At 39.5% G+C, this 19,080-nt stretch overlaps 1 protein-coding gene across 4 annotated transcripts in view; it reads right to left on the bottom strand.

Moving 5' to 3' along the window:
- The window catches only part of LOC105492063 (methyltransferase like 24), a 123,983-nt gene that overhangs the window by 3,067 nt on the left and 101,836 nt on the right, over window positions 1-19,080 (bottom strand). For 2 of the 4 annotated variants that reach the window (XM_011758929.3, XM_024796128.2), the window contains one exon: window positions 1,254-11,002. In XM_011758929.3, coding sequence (XP_011757231.2) covers window positions 10,688-11,002 — 315 coding nt within the window. In that variant the 3' untranslated portion in view covers window positions 1,254-10,687. Of the gene's footprint in view, window positions 1-1,253; window positions 11,003-19,080 lie in introns of those variants that run through there. The other 2 variants (XM_071096290.1, XM_071096291.1) reach the window with 2 other exon arrangements.

Here is a 19,080-nt window from a genome sequence, read left to right on the forward strand (position 1 = left end):
TAACTCTACCTCATAGGGGACTGTTTATTTCCTTGTCAGTTCTAATATTTTATTATGGGTCTTGTTTTTCTAAGGAAATACTTTGTAGCCTGGATTGGTGAAAAGTCCTTTCAGAGTGGTTTTGCATCTGCTTCTGCAGTATACCCCTGAGGTATCACCCCTAGAACCTGTTTATTTGTTTTAATTTCCAACTTTTATTTTAAGTTCAAGGATACATGTGTCGGATGTTCAGGTTTGTTACATGGGTAAACGTGTGCCATGGTGGTTTGCTGCAAAGATCATACTGTTACCCAGGCATTAAGCCCAGCATCCATTATTCTTCCTGATCCTCTCCCTCCTCCCATCCCCCACCTTCCAACAGGCCCCAGTGTGTGTTGTTCACCTATGTGTCCTTATGTTCTCATCATTTAGCTCCCACTTAGAAGCGAGAACATACGGCGTTTGGTTTTCTGTTCCTGTGTTAGTTTGCTAAGGATAATGGCCTCCAACTCCATCCATGTCCCTGCAAAGGACATGATCTCATTCCTTTTTATGGCTGCATAGTATTTCAGGGTGTATATATACCACACTTTTTTTTTTTTTTTTCACTTTTTTAAACTTTTATTTTAGGTTCAGGGGTACATGTACAGGTTTGTTATATAGGTAAATTTATGTCACGGAGGTTTGTTGTACAGATTATTTCATCACTCAGGTACAAAGCCCAGTACCCAATAGCTATTATTTTCTGCTCCTCTCCCACCTCCCACCCTCCACCCTCAGGTAGGCCTCAGTGTCTGTTGTTCCCCTCATGTCCATGAGTTCCTATCATTTAGCTCTCACTTACAAGTGAGAACATGAGGTATTTAGTTTTCTGTTCCTGTGTTAGTTTGCTATGGATGATGGCCTTCGGCTTCATCCATGTTCCCGCAAAAGACATGATCTCGTTCTTTTTATGGCTGCATAGTATTCCATGGTGTATATGTACCACATTTTCTTTTTTCTTTTTTTTTTTTAAGTGGAAATATATTTTTATTTTTATTTATTTTTATTTTTTTTATTTTTTTTTTATTATTATACTTTGAGTTCTAGGGTACATGTGCATAATGTGCAGGTTTGTTACATATGTATACTTGTGCCATGTTGGTGTGCTGCAGCCATCAACTCGTCAGCACCCATCAACTCGTCATTTACATCAGGTATAACTCCCAATGCAATCCCTCCCCCCTCCCCCCTCCCCATGATAGGCCCCGGTGTGTGATGTTCCCCTTCCCGAGTCCAAGTGATCTCATTGTTCAGTTCCCACCTATGAGTGAGAACATGCGGTGTTTGGTTTTCTGTTCTTGTACCACACTGTCTTTATCCAGTCTCTCACTGATGGGCATTTAGCTTGATTCCATGACTTTGCTATTGTGAATAGTGCTGCAGTGAACATACATGTGCATGTGTCTTTACAATAGAATGATTTATGTATATTTGGGTATATACCCAGTAAGGGGATTGCTAGGTTGAATGATATTTCTGCCTCTAGGTCTTTGAGGAATTGCCACACTTGTCTTCCACAGTGATTGAACTAATTTACACTCTCACCAACAGTGTAAAACCGTTGCTTTTTCTCCACAGCCTTGCCAGCATCTGTTGTTTTTTGACTTATTAATAATAACCACTCTGACTGGCGTGAGATAGTATCTCATTGTGGTCTTGATTTGCATTTCTCTAATGATCGGTGATGTTGAGCTTTTTTTCATGTTTGTTGGCCACATGTATGTCTTCTTTTGAGAAATATCTGTTCGTGTCCTTTGCCCACTTTTTAATGTTTTTTTCTTGTAAATTTGTTTAAGTTCCTTATAGATGCTGGATGTTAGACCTTTTCCAGATGCATAGTTTGCAAAAATTTCTCCCTTTCTGTAGGTTGTCTATTCACTCTGACGATAGTTTCTTTTGCTGTGCAGAGCTCTTTAGTTTAATTGGATCCCATTTGTCAATTTTTGCTTTCATTGCAATTGCTTTTGGCATCTTCGTCATGAAATCTTTGCCCGCGCCTATGTCCTGAGTGGTATTTCCTAGGTTTTCTTACAGGGTTTTTATAGTTTTGGGTAGAACCAGTTTTTTATCTTAATTTCTCAGCTTATGGTTTTCCTCATCATGTGATTAGGATAAATTCAACTATTCAACTCCTTGCACAGGCCTGAGGTTTCACTTTCTCATAAATACTTTTCTTTGTACTCAGAGCTATAAGCAGAGATAAGCGTCCTTGTGCTGGTGGATGTAGAATTTTTAAGTCCATTTTTCACTGAGGTTGTAGTCCTCTAAGGGTCCTCTTTGCTGTAGGTGTCCTTAGCCCCAATCCTTTCTCCCCAGTACCAGGTCTTATCTGGTGCTCTAGCCTCTATCCATTACTGGTTACACTAAACTCCAAGGGCTACTACAATGTAGGTTCTTGTCTACCTGTGTGGCTCTAGGCTCCCTCCCTCTGGGCTTTTGTATCTGTAAAATGTGTTCTTCTTAGACATTCAGTCATACACACACACATACACACACATACTTATATATTATATACACACATATGTACTCACATGTATACAAACACATATATACACATACATGTATATATATGGAAGGATCTCTGGGGATCTATGTATAATTGTATTTTGTATCTTTAGATGTCGCCATGTTATTGGAAATGTCTAAAAACAGGGATGTAATCTAGTGCAGTCTAAAAAACATACTACATTCTGATTTTTAGAACCATGTGAGTTTCAGTGTGTGATACAAAAAGGTACTTTCCTAAGGGTACTTCATCGCGATGACCAGAGAACCATCATAATGGATTCACCTTTCATCTGGGCTTTTTCTGCATAAGCACATCATTTGGCTTCTTCTGAATTTATCAGAAGACTTCCCTTTACAGCACTTGTCTTAATCCGTTCAGGCTGCTATAACAAGATACCTCAGACTAGGTAATTTATAAACAACAGAAATGTATTGTTCACAGTTCTGGTGGCTGAGAAGTCCAAGAACAAGGTGCCAGCAGATTCGATGTCTGATGAGGGCTAGTTCTCTTCTTCAAAGATGGTGCCTTTTCACTGTGTCCTCACATTGTAAAAGGGGGGAAAAACTTTCCTCAGGCCTTTCATAAATGCACTAATCCCATTGACAAGGGTTCTGCCCTCATCACCTAGTTACTTTCTAAAGGCCCCACCTCATAATACCAACACATTAGGAATATTTCAACATATGAGTTTTGGAGGGTCACAAAATATTCAGACCATAGCAGCATACAAATTAAGAAATTATCTTACCATTATCTAAGCCTCATGTAATCACAGTTGTCAAAATAATGAAATTTTCAAGCTAGAAGAAACTTTAGAAATTAAATATTCTAACCTAAGAAAATAGTTCAAGAAAGGTGAAAACTTGCTTGATACAGCACAGCTAGTCAGCAGCAGTATCAAGAGTCTCTTTTCATCCTACTGTCCTGCCTCTATATAATGCCACTTAATTGTATATTTTTAAAACTGTTGGATTCGTGTTATAACCTTTGTGGTTTCTAGGCTTGCTGTCTCTGAGCTAGGTAATTTAAAAGAAACAACTATTTACATAGCGTTTATTTCATCCTTTAGTAAAACAAAACCTGTAACTGAAGACATTCTCACGGCTCCTTCCGTTAGAGTTGTGCCCCCATCACTTTCTCTTTGCCCACAAGGAAATCTCTGGCTCATGTTTCAGTCTCTACAATATCTTTTCTCACCTTGATTTTACTCTTTCAACTATTGTCTTTATTATGCACTTTATACTCCATGTCCTATAAAAACTATGGCTTGAATCATTTTTGTAAAAATGCCCCTATCTTTGGTAGAAATAGCCTCGCATCATCCTACCTTCCTTCTCTCATTAACTGAAAAATATTTCCATATTATTATGAATTGTGGGTCCATATACTGACTCACAAAAAGACTGCTGGGAGTTGCTTCCAAGAAAGGACAATGAGAAAGATTGAGGTTTAATATCCTAGGACTCAGATATCTTCTAATAATAATTGAGCCTTCAATTATTATTGTATTCATTCAATTCAATTATTATATGGTTCTCAGTTCCCCAAGGCCAAGATTTCCAGGTTGGCGTCCGTTAATCAGGAATAGGGACTACCACATGCAGTGCAATGAAAAGCCATGTCGAGAAGAGAACAAATTGTGTCCAAATTTAAATAACAAAATGAGAGACAGTGGTCCATCTAAATTCCAAAGATATTTTTAATGCCAGAAAAAACTTCAATAACAAATGATGAAATAATTTTTTAGAAAAATTATATGGAAATCGCTTTTTAAATTTATATTCAACGAAAATGTATTGAACCCTTTTTACCTAGCCACTGGGGTTGTAGACATGGCCCTTACCCTCATGGAGTGTACAGTCTGCTGGGAAAACCAGACATTATACAAGCAGAGAAAGTACAGACAGTGTTAAGAGAGGAAGAATAGAGGACATTGTGGGGACACATAGCTGGGAGCTTTAAATAAGAGGGGTCCCTGAGAAAATGATGTTTAATCTGACATCAAACCTTGAGAAATAGTATTTTCTTATACAGATAATTTTTATTGACGCACAGTTGCAGTTTCTCATTATGTTATAGAACACACTTGGACCTTTGTTTATTATATAGATTCACCCAGGAGTGATATTCAAAATATCCAATGACAAGTAAGGCAAAAGATAGGCCAATTAGAACAGAAGCAAGCCACAGCGCTGGGTCGGGATCCTGGAAGCTGCCTTTTGTGCTGTGCGTTAGCCTTTAATTGCCCAGTCATGGGGAGAGGCCTGGGCATCCTGGGAGAGGGTCTCCAGTGGAGAGGGACCATTAGGGAACCACTGTATCTCTACTGGTACTTTTTTAAAAAGTATAAATATGTCCAATGTATTCCAAGGGACATATTTTGTTTTAGTGGACAAATAAACTGTATATATTTGTGGCACACAACGTGATATTTTGTTATATGTATACATTGTGGAATACTAAATCAACTAACACATCCAATACCTCAAATACTTATTTTTTGTGGTGATAATATTTTAAATCTACTCTCTAAGCAATTTTCCAGTATACGATACATTGCTATTAACTATAATCACCAGGTTGCACATAGCTCTTCTCTACTGGTACACACTGATTAGATATCAGTCCTGGGCACACTTGGTTTCTCTATTAAAATTCCCTAGTCTTGAATAGTTTAGTCAAATTCAATCCCCCAAATTTAAATCCCTTATTATTTAAGATAGCCACATTGTACAAAACTAATCACTAACAAAAAGTTAAAATAGTCTATCTGAGAAAAATAAGAAGTTGCTGGTTTTAAGAAAGCATTAAATTTTAATGTGTTGGGAACCATTTTTTCCACATAGTTCTCTTTTTTGTTTGTTTGGTTTTTTTGTTTGTTTTGAGATAGAGTCTCACTATGGTGCCCACACTGGTCTCAAACTCCTGGACTCCAGTGATCCTCCCACTTAGCTGGAAGTACAGGCACATGGCACTGCACCCAGCCTCCACATAGTTATAAAGCATGACAACATTAAGAATGCTTGATTTATATTTCTTAAGAAATAATCAAGTCATTTAAAGAACAATCTCTACATGTAAGCAGTTCTAAGAATATATTGAATCTTTGGGTTATGATTTTATCTGATAAGTTCAGGCACCTCTTTCAATGTAGGAAAAAGCAAGACATTTTAGCATAAGGTTAAATGTATTATTGAATCCACAAAGTATCAGCAATTGGCTAGTACAGAAAGAATTATGTTACTGCTTAAGAATCAAACATAAATTTATCTCCATCAGAAAAGAACATTACACTAATTGAGCTTGGAGGTACTGTTGTATTGTTAAGTATAACGATCTATTTAAATGAGGTCATCATTTTTACACTTGCAAAATATGATAAGCCTGGCTTCCAGGGACTAATCCAAGCTTTGCAAAATCTAAACATTTAATGCTAAAAAATGCAATTCTTATACTTACTAAAAGATCTTATAACTAAAGCAGAAATGCTTACATGAATAACTGATTTGTACTAAACACTGTTAACCCATGAGTTTGTTTATTTCCTATCCTGAGGTAAATTCGGACTTTTGGTTAATTCTAGCAGAAATTTGTTCACTTCTCCCTGGTTCTTCATTTGAACATGTCAAATAGTTACAAATATTTATATGATAACCTTTTCTATTTTAACTGCATCAAATATAAGCACTGTAAGAAAAGAAGGGGAAAATCGTTTTTCTTTAACAAATTATGACACAGTTTATGCCAAAAGGCAAATTGTGAATTTCTTTCATCCTCATATGGCTTACACCTATAAAAGAGCATTGTTACTTATTTGATAAGAGCATTATCAAATGGGTATTTTCAGAATCCTTTATGAACACTGCTCTAGTAAAAATTTAGGAGATGCATGTCACAGATATTCACATCTTAGCTCATTTATCTGGAAGTCAAAGACTAGTTTTAAGCAAAGGAGAATTACTTTGCTTAAGCAACTCCAAGTGACTGCCATTTCTAAAACCCAGGAGGAAAGTGACAAGTACTGGGACAAGCCAGAAGAAGAGTCATTTCCAGGCCTGCAAGAGCTTTTCTGGCAACCTAAATATATTGACAGAGAAGTTGTTGGGTCTCCATATTTCTTCAGTAAGCTTCCATTTGGCAGGCCCACTTTAATCAAGTAGATTATTTAAGTTCAGCAACCCTGCATGCTACAAAATAATTCTGACTCAAACTTGCAGGCCTTTTTTATTTGTAGTTTCCCCCCACTCCGCTTTTACTAACAGGGAGGCAAAAATGTGTCCTTTGGACACAGCATCTTATGTTTGGTACAGGCTTTGGAAACTGCATTGTGGATGGGACCAAACACGGGCTTTTGGGGATCTGACAGACCCAAATGTAAATGACTGTTCCTCCATCTACAACCTGAGTAATCTGAGTAAGCCATTTAACCTCTCAGAGTTTCTTTCTTCTTCTTCTTTTTTTTTTTTTTTTTTTTTTTAACATGGAGTCTCTCTGTGTCCCCCAGGCTGGAGTGCAGTGGCGTGATCTTGACTCACTGCAACCTCCACCTCCCAGGTTTAAGCAATTCTCCTGCCTCAGCCTCCCGAGTAGCTGGGACAACAGGCACACGCCACCACGCCCACTCATTTTTTGTATTTTTAGTAGAGACGGGGTTTCAACGTGTTAGCCAGGATGGTCTTGATCTCCTGACCTCGTGATCCGCCCGCCTTGGCCTCCCAAAGTGCTGGGATTACAGGCGTGAACCACTGCACCCAGCCTCTCTCAGAATTTCTTTACCCATAATATTGGAAAAAAATAAACTTCCTTGTTGGGAGAATCAGGAATAAGCTATGCACATGGTCTGGCGGGCAGTAAGCTCTCAGTAAAGAGTAACTTGATTTTGTTTGTTTGTTGTGTGTTGTTTGTGTTGCTCTTATGGTGGTTGTGGTGGTGATGATTATGGTTTTGCCTGTTCCTCATAAGAGGATCTTGTGTTTGCGTGTTCACAAGCAAACAGTGCTACAGTAGCCTGGTCTCCTTCTCATGGCCTGCACCGGTAGTTCTCCACAGTGGGTGATCTTGCCCCCTTGGGGACATATCCTACAATGCACAGAACAGCCCTTCCCCCAGTAAAGAATTATCCAGCCCAAATGGCAATAGTGCTGAGGTTAAGAAACCCTGGCTACCATGATAAACATAATAAACTCTAGAGGCAGGGACACCTTAACAACCATCAGAGTACTCATCACAAATTTCAAACTATCCATGAAGGGAATGAAAGGGACCATTTTAGAAATAAGCATAAAATAAGTATGAATAACTATTAAACAGGCTGCCTGGTCAGTGAATGTGGCTGGGTATGTTCATGATTTATTCTTTTTTAACAGTACATTCATTCTTGCTTCAGATACATATAGCATGATGAAGTCAATGCTCGACACCACCAACCTGAAGTAAATAGTTAACTTGCCGTAGACAAAGGGGCTTTCAGTAATGCCCTAAATCTCCAATTCCACGAATTAAAAATCTTAATACGGGTGTGTTACATATCTAAAAGCTGATCAGACTGGACATTTAAGATGAATACACTTTCCACATTTTAATGTATAAAAATGTTTATATATTTCAGCATATAAAAGTTTTATGAAAATAAATCTGTTATATAATCCAAACGGAACTGGCCTAAAGCTTTGCTTTGGAGATGACACCATATAAACTAACAGTATAAACCAATTTAGAGTGTGCATGGACGCTTCCGCACATCTGAAATACCTCTGTACATTGAAACGACTAAACTGCCTTTTCAGATCACGCTTACTCAAGCTGGTCCTCTCAGCTCAACAACTTTTATTAGTGGACTATGAGTTTTCAAATAAAAAGCTCATGTGTATATGTATTTTTTAATTATCACAACTAACTCAGAAAGTCCTGTTCTCTTTCAACTCAAGCTAGTGAGTTCATCCTAGTCTAATATGGTTTGATTTCTCACTTGAGGAATGGCATTTTCAAACCACTTCAAGAAACAAAGAGCCAACCTGGGGAATGTCTGAGGGTAGAAGGAGGTACAAAATTGGGAAAAGGGGTAAAGTCTAGTAATAATCAGTATTCTACTCCCTCCCCCCAATTCTTGAACAATATACATACAGTTTTATACTCAGGAAAAAAAAAATGCCAAAAAATATATTTAATTGACAATAAAGTAATAATTTGTTTTTTATGCTATTTATTTGAAATAGGATTTTGGAAAATTATGCACGTGTTTAATCCTGTAAATAGTAATGAGAGAGAGCATTTGAACCACTGATAACCTAAACTTTCCATTTAATTTTTAATGTAGAAAGGATTGGTGCTATTGAAAAACTGTCTAACTATCCTAGGAAAATGAGACGATGGTCCTCAGGCCACAGTCGTGTAAGTGATGCCAACTGCGAGTAAAGAAAAATGCACTTAACATTATTAGACATAACATATTTTTAAAAAAAGATTTGACAGCATAGGCAAGTCTGTGGGTGGAAAAATCATGTTTGAAGGCAGAAGAGGCAAGAGCAAAGATACCCAGATCCTGCTCTGTGCTTAGTTTAATAGGAAGTGAAGGGGAATTAAGGTTGAGTATAAAAAACATCTTGAGTTGAAGCTCTTTTTTTTTCCTGTGCACAAATAAACTTTATTCAGGTATGAAAAGCAAGTGCTTTTTCAAATATGTCAAATCTAAAAAGTGTAATACCCACTGTATTAGTCCATTCTCACACTGCTATGAAGAGATACCTGAGACTGGGTAATTTATAAAGGAAAGAAATTTAATTAACTCACAGTTTAGCATGGCTGGGGAGGCCTCAGGAAACAGTCATGGTGGAAGGGGAAGCAAACACATCCTTCTTCACATGGCAGGAGGAAGGAGAAGAATGAGAGCCAAGTGAAGGGGGATGCCCCTTATAAAACCATCAGATCTCATGAGAACTTAGTATCACGAGAATAGCATGGGGGAAACCACCCCCATGATTCTACTACCTCTCACCAGGTCCTTCCCACAACATGTGGGGATTATGGGCACTACAATTCAAGATGAGATTTGGTTGGGGACATAGCCAAACCATATCACTCATGGACTCATAATAAAATAAGCATTAAAGGACTTACTTCAGCGAGGAGAGCACAGACTGAAGGAGCCAGATGGAAACAAGAATATGTGAGTCAAGAAAATGGTGAAACATGCCAGTAGGAAAACCTATCTATATATCTAACTATCTATCTATCCATCTACCTACCTACCTACAATGGTTAATTTTATGTGTCATCTTGACTAAAGGGCGTCCAGATCTTTAGTTAAACATTATTCTAGGTATATCTATGAGGATATTTCTAGATGAGATTAATATTTAAATCAGTAGACTGAATAAAGCAGATTCTTCACCTCAGTGTGAGTGGACCTCATTCGACCACTTGAAGGCCTAAATAGAACCTAAGGCAGAGTAAGGAAGAATTCATTCTGTCTGGCTGTCTTCAAGCTGGGACATGGGTCTCCTGCCTTCAGACTTGGTCTCGAACTGGAACTTCCACCTTCAAGTTGAAACTCTTGATAGTCTAGTCTCTTTAACTCAGTGACAGAATTTGGTGCATCCAAATTCCCAGAAATCAGAAGTATTGCTGCTTATAAAGCCACAGCACGGCCTCAGCAAAGGCTGAGAAGGAATGACTGAAATCAACAATGTTGTAAAGAATATCACTGACAAGGTAAATAAGAAAAATCTTGAAAAAGCAGAGTCAAATTCAAATTTAAAACCCTATTTTAAACAGTAGGTGAAGAACTTAAAAATCTCACCAACCTAGTAAAAAAGGAAATGTATATAATTTCATTTCAATGTTGGTGAATTCATAGATTACAGATACACAGAGAATTTTAGGGAAAACTGAGATGAATGGGGGATAATCTTCCAGATTACGGTGAAGGAAGCGTCTGGGCAAATAGGGGTGACTGTGTTCCTCCCTTTAACAAGTATTAACTGTGCCCCTATCACATGCCAAGCACCAGGCTGCATGCACTGCAAAGGCAATAACACACTCCCTGCCTCAAGCAGGGCACAAGCTAGCGGGAGACTGGATGAGTAAACTCATGATTAGAATCGCGGACATGCTCCATTCTTCAAATATTTTCTTGTGCTCTTGAGGACATCCTGCATCCTATTTCCATCTTGTATTCACCCAACTCAGAGTGTAACAGCTACTTGCATTGAAAATGTCTTTCTTCAAGAATAGCTGAGGTTTAGATAAATCTTTATAACTGTGAAAAAGCCTGAAATCCTTTTGTTCTAACTCTTTGAGAAGGCTGTACCAGAACCTCACGACGCTGCTGTCACTGCCACTGACCTCAAACCCAGGCCAGTGGAGATGGATCTCAAAGATGAGCTGTCCAATCCGCTCAAGAACATCTTCCAGAATAAGATTTTCCAAAACTTTCCATTCTGCACTTTCCAGATCTGCCTTGAGAACGTCAATCTATAACAAAGCAATGAAATGAGATCAGCAGATTTAGTAAAGCCATCTTGATATCGGGAGTTTCACATTATAACTATCTCTGAAGGAAGAAGAATTTTTAAAATTTTAGAGCTGAGGGTGGTTTTCAAGTGGCCATTTATGACATGAATTTCTAACCCCATTCCATACTAAATGTTTTGGTTTTTTGTTCTTGTTTTCAAGAGATGGGGGTCTCAATATGTTGCCTAGGCTGGTATAAAACTCCTGGGTTCAAGCAATCCTCCTGCCTCCACCTCCTGAGTAGCTGGGACTACAGGCGTGAGCCTGTTATGTTAACATATGTTAATACACAAATGATGAAATGCCAGGCAAAAATCACAACAGACTGTCTTGCTTTTTGCCCAGTGGGAATGGATATCTGAGAAGGAGAAGGTAGAGCGAGTGTATCACAGACCTCTGTGCACCCCACAAACTATCTGCCACCCCAGGAAACTCAGCCAAGTCCTGACAGAAGGTGTCTACAGAAAGGAAGTGACAGAGGGCCACTGCCTGCAGGGACTATCTTGCAAGCCTCATTCCCCCAACTCCAACTTCATCAAGACTGGACACCAAGGAAAAAGTTATTGAGTATCTGAATATTGGACTATAAAAAAAATTATTATTCTATGATTTCTTTACAATGTACATACCAGTATAGCATTCTAAAAAAAAAAAAAAAAAAAAAAAAAAAGCAGGAACACCATCCTCTGCTTATTTAATGAACACAAGTTCACATTCAAGTGAGACAGAATAAAGGAAGAAGAGGATTGGAAGATCAATATTTTGCAATTAATCAAGTCATGAGAATCCGCTCCTCTTCACTGCCCATGCAAAAAATCCGTTAGAACACCAGAACCCCAAACACAGTGAAAGTTCATCTTTACCAAGTAATTATATGTACCTGACACCATGCTAAGGGTTTCCCCTTACAATATCCATTTAATCGTCTCAACAACACTGTAAGGGTGATTCTGTGAGTATCCCTAAAGTTTAGGAAACCAGACTCAGTGAGGAACCCATCCCCAGTCACATGGCTAGAGAGGCAGTGGTGAACTCTGAACAGAGTCTGTCTACAGAGCCTGTGTTCGTAACCCCTACATAACATTGCCTCTTCCAATACACCCAAGAGGAAAAATGGGTAACTCAGAGTCCCAAAGAGGTTTGAAGTCTGGAAAATAAGGTGCTATCTAGAGAGCGAATATAGGTCAGTGAATAAAGTATTATTACCAATATTGCCAGTTTACATTTGCAGAGCACTTTTCAAGGGGCATAATTTTACCACATGGAGGAAAGCTGACAGCATTCAGACATAAACTGGAATAATGAGGCTGGAGGAAATCATTGCAAAGGCTGTAGCCCCACGAGGGGACAGCAGAACCTTAAGCAGCCCTTCAGGAAGCTGCTGACTGAAGTCATGAATATCCTGCCCCATGAAAGTGAAAATAACTTTGCTTGTTTAGAAAAACAGATAAACACCAAGATGTATGCTACCCATTATTTCCCTTCTCATTGTATGTCTGTTTGATAAGTTTCTCATATGAGGCTCAAATGTGAGGCTCCTTATGCCACAGAAACATTCTGACATAGTTTGGATGTTTGTCCTGTCCAAATATCATCTTGAAATATGATTCCCAATGGTAGAAGTGGGGTGTGGTGGGAGGTGTTTGGGTCATAGGGGTGGATCCCTCAAGAATGGTTTGGTGCTGTCCTCGAGATACTGAGTGAGTTCTAGCTCTGAGTTCCCGTAAGATCTGGCTGTTTAGAAAGAGTGTGGCACCTCTGCCCCCCTCTCTCTTGTTCCCTCTCTTGCCATCTGACAGGCTGGAGCCTCCTCACCTCCCACCATGATTGTAAGCTCCCTGAGGCCTCACCAGGAGCTGGTACCGGCACCATGCTTCCTGTACAGCCTGCAGAACCATAAGCCAAGTAAGCCTCTTTGCTTTATAAATTAACCAGCTTCAGATATTTCTTTATAGCAACACAACAGCAGCCTAACACACATTCCTTGGGTGATTTCAGAGTTGAATGGAAGAGAAGGTACACAGAATTTACATATAACAGCTACAAGAAAATGGGCTTTGTCCTGATGCCTGAGACTCTGTGAGACACGGTTTCACATTCTTGCCTTGGATTGTACCTCCCGGTCCACCAAGGAAAAAGTGATGGTAATACCCCAAGAATACTGAGTGCCTTAGGAAAGACTGGGTGTCTGTAAACCAGCTTGTCCGTTCAATAGTTCCAAACTCAAAGAGAAAAAGTTAAAACAAAACAAAACCTTTCTTCATGAGAGGAACTGAGCAAAGACAGGTTGCATGTGAATACATAACAGGCTAAAATAATTGTTGTGAATCAGACACAGTGAAATTTAGCTGGGTGCAGTGGCTCATGCCTGTAATCCCAGCAGGTGGATCACTTGAGCCCAGGAGTTCAAGACAACCGTGGACAACATAGTGAGACCTCATCTCTACAAAAAATAAAAATAAAAAATAAAAATAAATAAATAAAAATAAAACACTATTCATAAATAAATTATTTCACTCATTTTTCCCAACTCTGCTGCCCTGGCATGTCCATGGCTTTGTTTAATCTTGGCAAATTTTAAACGGAATAATCCTGGAATAAGGGGAATTAAGCTGCCAAAGGAAATATTTAATCAAAACTTCATAAAATTGTCTAATTGGTACAGAAAATATCCAGAACCTAAAACCAGCATTTGTTCTATCAATTCACATAGCCAAGAATGTTTTAGGTTCCTTACAGAGTCATGTTCACCATGGTTTTCTGTGAGTTTGCATATGTTGAATGTGAGGAATACATCGAAGTATTAAAGGGACAGAGTAAAGTTCATCAGCTTTAAATTGACCTAAAAACTCTATTAGTGATGTATAAGGAATATATTTTGTATATTTATTCCAAACATCTTAAAAATAAACTATCAATCAGAAGTTATGAGCAAATCAAAGGGAACCAAATCATTAGGCTAAATCATAGCAGAGCCTTTCTTTGAAAATCCAATTTTCATTTATAAAATGCTAATCTATTCTAAAGAGCAAAAAGTATTTTCAAACACAACAATGCTCCCACCCTCTTCTGATTCCAGTGACTGAAAAGCCGCCTAAATCATGCAGCCCAGGGTGGTGCCCTCTGGGGAGCACATAAGCTCTTCTCTGCCTTCTGACCTGAGAGTACAGGCAGCCAAAAGGCTGTGAATAAAACATGCTCTGCTCTTCCAGTGTGCTTTTTCTATTTCTCGCATTTTAAAACGTCCCATTACTGCAATGATTTTGCAAATGTGATTTCCATTATTACTGCATAATGCATCCAATATTATTGTTATTATAAAGCACTAAACACTGCTGAATAGGATATGCCACTTTGAAGATTCTAATATCAGCTTTCAACAATTACGCCACTAAAAATCATACAAATGATTAGATGGGAATAATCAAGCGCCAATACTAATACAGTTAGGATAAATCAGGTTTGTGGAGAAAAACAACTTAAGGTTAACACCCAGAAAACTCTGGAATAAGTGACATTCTTGGGTAGAAAGGTCTCAAAGAAAGTAGATGAAACAACGTATTTGGTATTATTTCCAGTGTATTAAAGGGGTCCTCCTATCAAAAATTATCTCCTTTTCCTTGTACCTGCAATATCCAATCAATTGACTTTCACAAATCTTTTGAAGAAATGAGAATTTTCATTTTTAATTAGATTAAACCTGATGGCACCTGGCAGCTTCCTCATCATAGGCACAAGTTTATCCCTGTGATCATCCACCCAGAACTGCAGAGATTCGAGGGAAGGAGAGGAAGAGGCATGGGTGCTTGTATCCATTTCCAAGGTCTGCCGTAACAAAAGACCATGGATTGGGAGGTTTAAATAACAGAAGTGTATTGTCTCACAGTTGTGAAGACTGGAATTCCAAGATCAAGTGTCCCTCTGAGAGCCATGAGAGAGAATGTGCCCATGCCGCTTGCCTGGCTTCCCGTGGCTTGCTAGCAATCTTCAGCATTCCTCGGCTCCTGCATCACCTGATCTCTGCCTTCATCTTCACATGGTATTCTCTCCGTCTGTCCAAATTTCCTCTTTCTATAAGGACATCAGTCAGATTGCAATAGGGACCACCCTCCTGCAGTATGACCTCATTTTAACTAATTACATCTGGAATGACACTATTTCCAAATAAGGTCATATTCCGAGGTACTAAGGTTTAGAATTTCAACATATTAATTTGGGGGAGATAAAATTCAACGCTTCACAGTGTTCAGGGTAGCTTTTGCAATAGAGCTTCTGCAATGTGTTTAGGAGCCAATTCCCAGGGCCAATGGTTAGAAAAAAGTGCCCTACTCCGGAGATCCAAGGGCCAGCAACCATCTAACACAATTATGGTTATCATTCTAATGGATAAGTCCTTATATCAGCCAACACTGACAGCTCTGACCTCGCCAAGTGCCAAACCCAGGGCAGGTCAACAAGTTTCCAAAGTCAGTTGAAACCACCATCATGAAACTCCTCTACTTCATTCCTTGGTTCCTTCTCAGCCACACAATCAGGCCTAGTAGGGGCAGTTTGTCTTTGGCCCTCTGCTATTCCCTGTATGGGAACTCATTCAGACTACTCAATATCCTCACATCTACAGTTTCTAATCTGAGCCTTTTCCCCTTTAAGGGGGCTCTCAAGCAAAACACGCAGATTCTATGACATGTTTGCTGGCCTGCAAGAGGGTAGAAATGGAAGCTGCAACACCTTTTAAGTAAAGCCTAGCTCTGGGAGTCACAAACATCACTTTCACTGCATTCCATTGGTCAAGGCAAATTGCAAGCCCAGCCTGCATTCAAGGGGAGGTGAAATAGATTCCAGCCCTTGAAGGGAGGAGTGGCACACACAGAAAGGGGAAGAGAAGTTATTCGTGGCTAAATTTGCAAACAATTGACCCTAGTTATTAAAAGCAATATTACTTTATATAAATCCATAAATCAACTACAGTAGTACAGTGGACAGGAACCTTTACTGGACACAAATAATACTCCAGAAAAAATGAATAATAAAGCCTTTATTCATCAGAATGCTTTTAAAGATGGAATATTAATAAAACTGGCATCTGCTATTAGATTTGGTTTTACTTGACAGTTGACAGAGAACCTGGGATATTCAATGGATTAAGATGACTAATAAAGAAAATAATAAATAGGACAACTAAAGTAAATATTTGTAAGTCTTAGATATTGTATTAGTCTGCTAGGTCTGTGTCTTAGTATGTTTGTACCACTCTAACAAAATACCTTAGACTAAGTAATTTATAAAGAACAAAACTTTATATCATACAGTTCTGAAGCTGGGAAGTCCAAGTTCAAGGTTGGCAGGTTTGGTGTATGGTGAGAACCTGTTCTTCAGAGATGGCATCACCTATGTATCCTCACATGGCAGAAAGGATGGAAGGGGAGTAAAGAGGCAAATTCCCTCCATCAAGCCCTTTTATAAGGGCACCTAATCCCATTCACGTGGCTAGAGCCCTCCTGACTCAAACACATCCTAAAGGCCACACCTCTTTTTTTTTGTTGTTGTTGTTGAGAGGGAGTCTCGCTCTGTCGCCCAGGCTGGAGTGTAGTGGCGCGATCTTGGCTCACTGCAAGCTCCGCCTCCCGGGTTCACGCCATTCTCCTGCCTCAGCCTCCCGAGTAGCTGGGACTACAGGCGCCCGCCACAGCGCCCAGCTAATTTTTTGTATTTTTTAGTAGAGACGGGGTTTCACCGTGGTCTCGATCTCCTGACCTTGTGATCCGCCCTCCTCGGCCTCCCAAAGTGCTGGGATTACAGGCGTGAGCCACCGTGCCCGGCTAAGGCCACACCTCTTAATACTGCTGCATACAGCTGAGCAGTGGCTCATGCCTGTAATCCCAGCATTTTGGGAGGCCAAGGCAGCCAGATTATTTGAGGCCAGGAGTCCGAGACCAGCCTAGTCAACATGGGGAAATCCCGTCTCTACTGAAAATACAAAAATTAGCCGGTGTGGTGCTGCGCTCCTGTAATCCCAGCTACTCAGGAGGCTAAGCCAGAAGAATTGCCTGGACCCGGGAGGCAGAGGTTGCAGTGAGCCGAGAGGGTGCCACTATACCCCAGCCTGGGAGACGGAGCAAAACTCCGCCTTAAAAAACAAAACAAAACAAAAAACTGCTGCATTGGGATTCAGTTTCAACATGAATTTTGGAGGAGATAAAAACATTTAAACCAGAGCAGATCGGGTGGTTTAAACAACAGAAATTTATTTTATCCAGCTTTGGAGGCTGGAAACCCAAGATCAAGGTGTCAGCGGGTTTGGTTTCTCCTGAGTCCTCCCCACTTGGCTTACAGATGGCTGCCTTGTCCCTGTGTCCTCTCATGGCCTTTCTGCACACACTCCTGGTATCTCCACCTTTTCTTACAAGGACACTAGTCCTGTTGGATTAGAGTCCCACCCTTATGACCTCATTTAACCTTAATCACCTCCTTAAAGCCCCTATCTCTAAATACAGTCACACTGGGAGTTAGGGCTTTAATCTATGAATTTCTTCAACCCATAACAAATCTAAACCAGGTATTTTTGCTATTTAGAGGCAACCATCATCTCCATAAGGGTTTTTAGAATACATCCTTTTTACTATTATGGCAGCCTGTAGTGTCTCCTCTACAGTTAATGGCTAACTGTGGTTTTAGATAGTAAAAGTGTGAGCCACCAAATTAATTGGAGATGAGTCACAGAGAATGTAGTAGATATTATTTTCCGAAGATGTAACACCATTATCTCCCATCTAATATGCTTTTCTACACGTGGCCTTGACACCCCCACCACTGAGACATGGGATCAACCTATGTAGTCACACAGGGCCCCAAGCCTAGAAAGGTTTAGTTCTTGATTTAACACTCTGCTGTCACTGTCTTGAAGTTCTTAACTAGTTTTGAACAAAAGACCCCTCATTTTTATTTTGCACTGGGCCCCACCAATTATGTAGCCCATCCTCCAGAATTGTGATGAGCTATGAATGACTGACTGACTAACACAGTCTGGTAGAAGTGATTCTAAGTGGCGTTCAAGCCTGGGTGGTAAAGGGTAATGCAGCTTCTACCTTGCTCAAGGGTATATTCATTCTTGAAAACTTTGGCCATCAGGAAAGGTGTCTGACTGCCCTGAGGCTGTACTGCTATGAGAAAATCCAAACTAGCCTTTGCAGAAAGACCCATAAAGAGGTCCTGAGTCAATAGAGAGAGAGAGAGAGAGATGCCTGGCCAACCCCCAGCTGCTCCAAGCCTTCATCTGGCTTCAACTGCATGAGAGACCCTGAGCCAGAAGCACCCAGCAAAGCCCTTCCCAAAACTCTGCCCCACATAAACTACGAGAGAGCATCAAAGGATCAGTTGCTGGGTTAAAAAGCTAAGCTTGGGGGCGAATTCATTATGAAGCAATAGATAACTAGAACAGAGACTAAGTGCTGTTTATGAAAATCTTTCTTAAAAAAGGTGAAAGTTACTTGTATTGTGTCAAGTACTATATACTCCAAAGCTGTGCATTCTAGAAATTAATATGCATTTAACCAAAAAATATTTTCTTATAAAAGCATACATGGTCATTATTTAAAAATTAAAATCATAGATAAGCAAAAAGAAAAAAGAAGTAAAATACCGATAATCTAGAATTTTAAAACAGTTTACTTCTGAACTCCCAAACATTTTTCTTTGCTGTAAACACACACACACACACACACACACACGACAAATTCTAACACGTATGAGCATAACTGGAACACATATTTTCTACAAAATTGAAATTATCCTATGTTTTGAAATTTGCTTTTTAACATAACAGACCATGAATATATTTCCATGTCAATAAATTTTCCTCTAAAATTTTCTCTCAGAGGCCCTCAGAGCTTTCAGAATCTGAAGGAGGTGACTGCGGTTCCCCAGGAGGGATGAGGAAGATGGCAAGTGGGTGAAGCTCCAGATCTCAATTCAAGAGCAGCTCCCCTTTGATCTCCTTGACATATTTGGAATCCCTCACAAATTTTCATTTGGGAAAAGAG

Source organism: Macaca nemestrina, chromosome 5, assembly GCF_043159975.1.
Source record: "Macaca nemestrina isolate mMacNem1 chromosome 5, mMacNem.hap1, whole genome shotgun sequence".
NCBI lineage: Eukaryota > Metazoa > Chordata > Mammalia > Primates > Cercopithecidae > Macaca > Macaca nemestrina.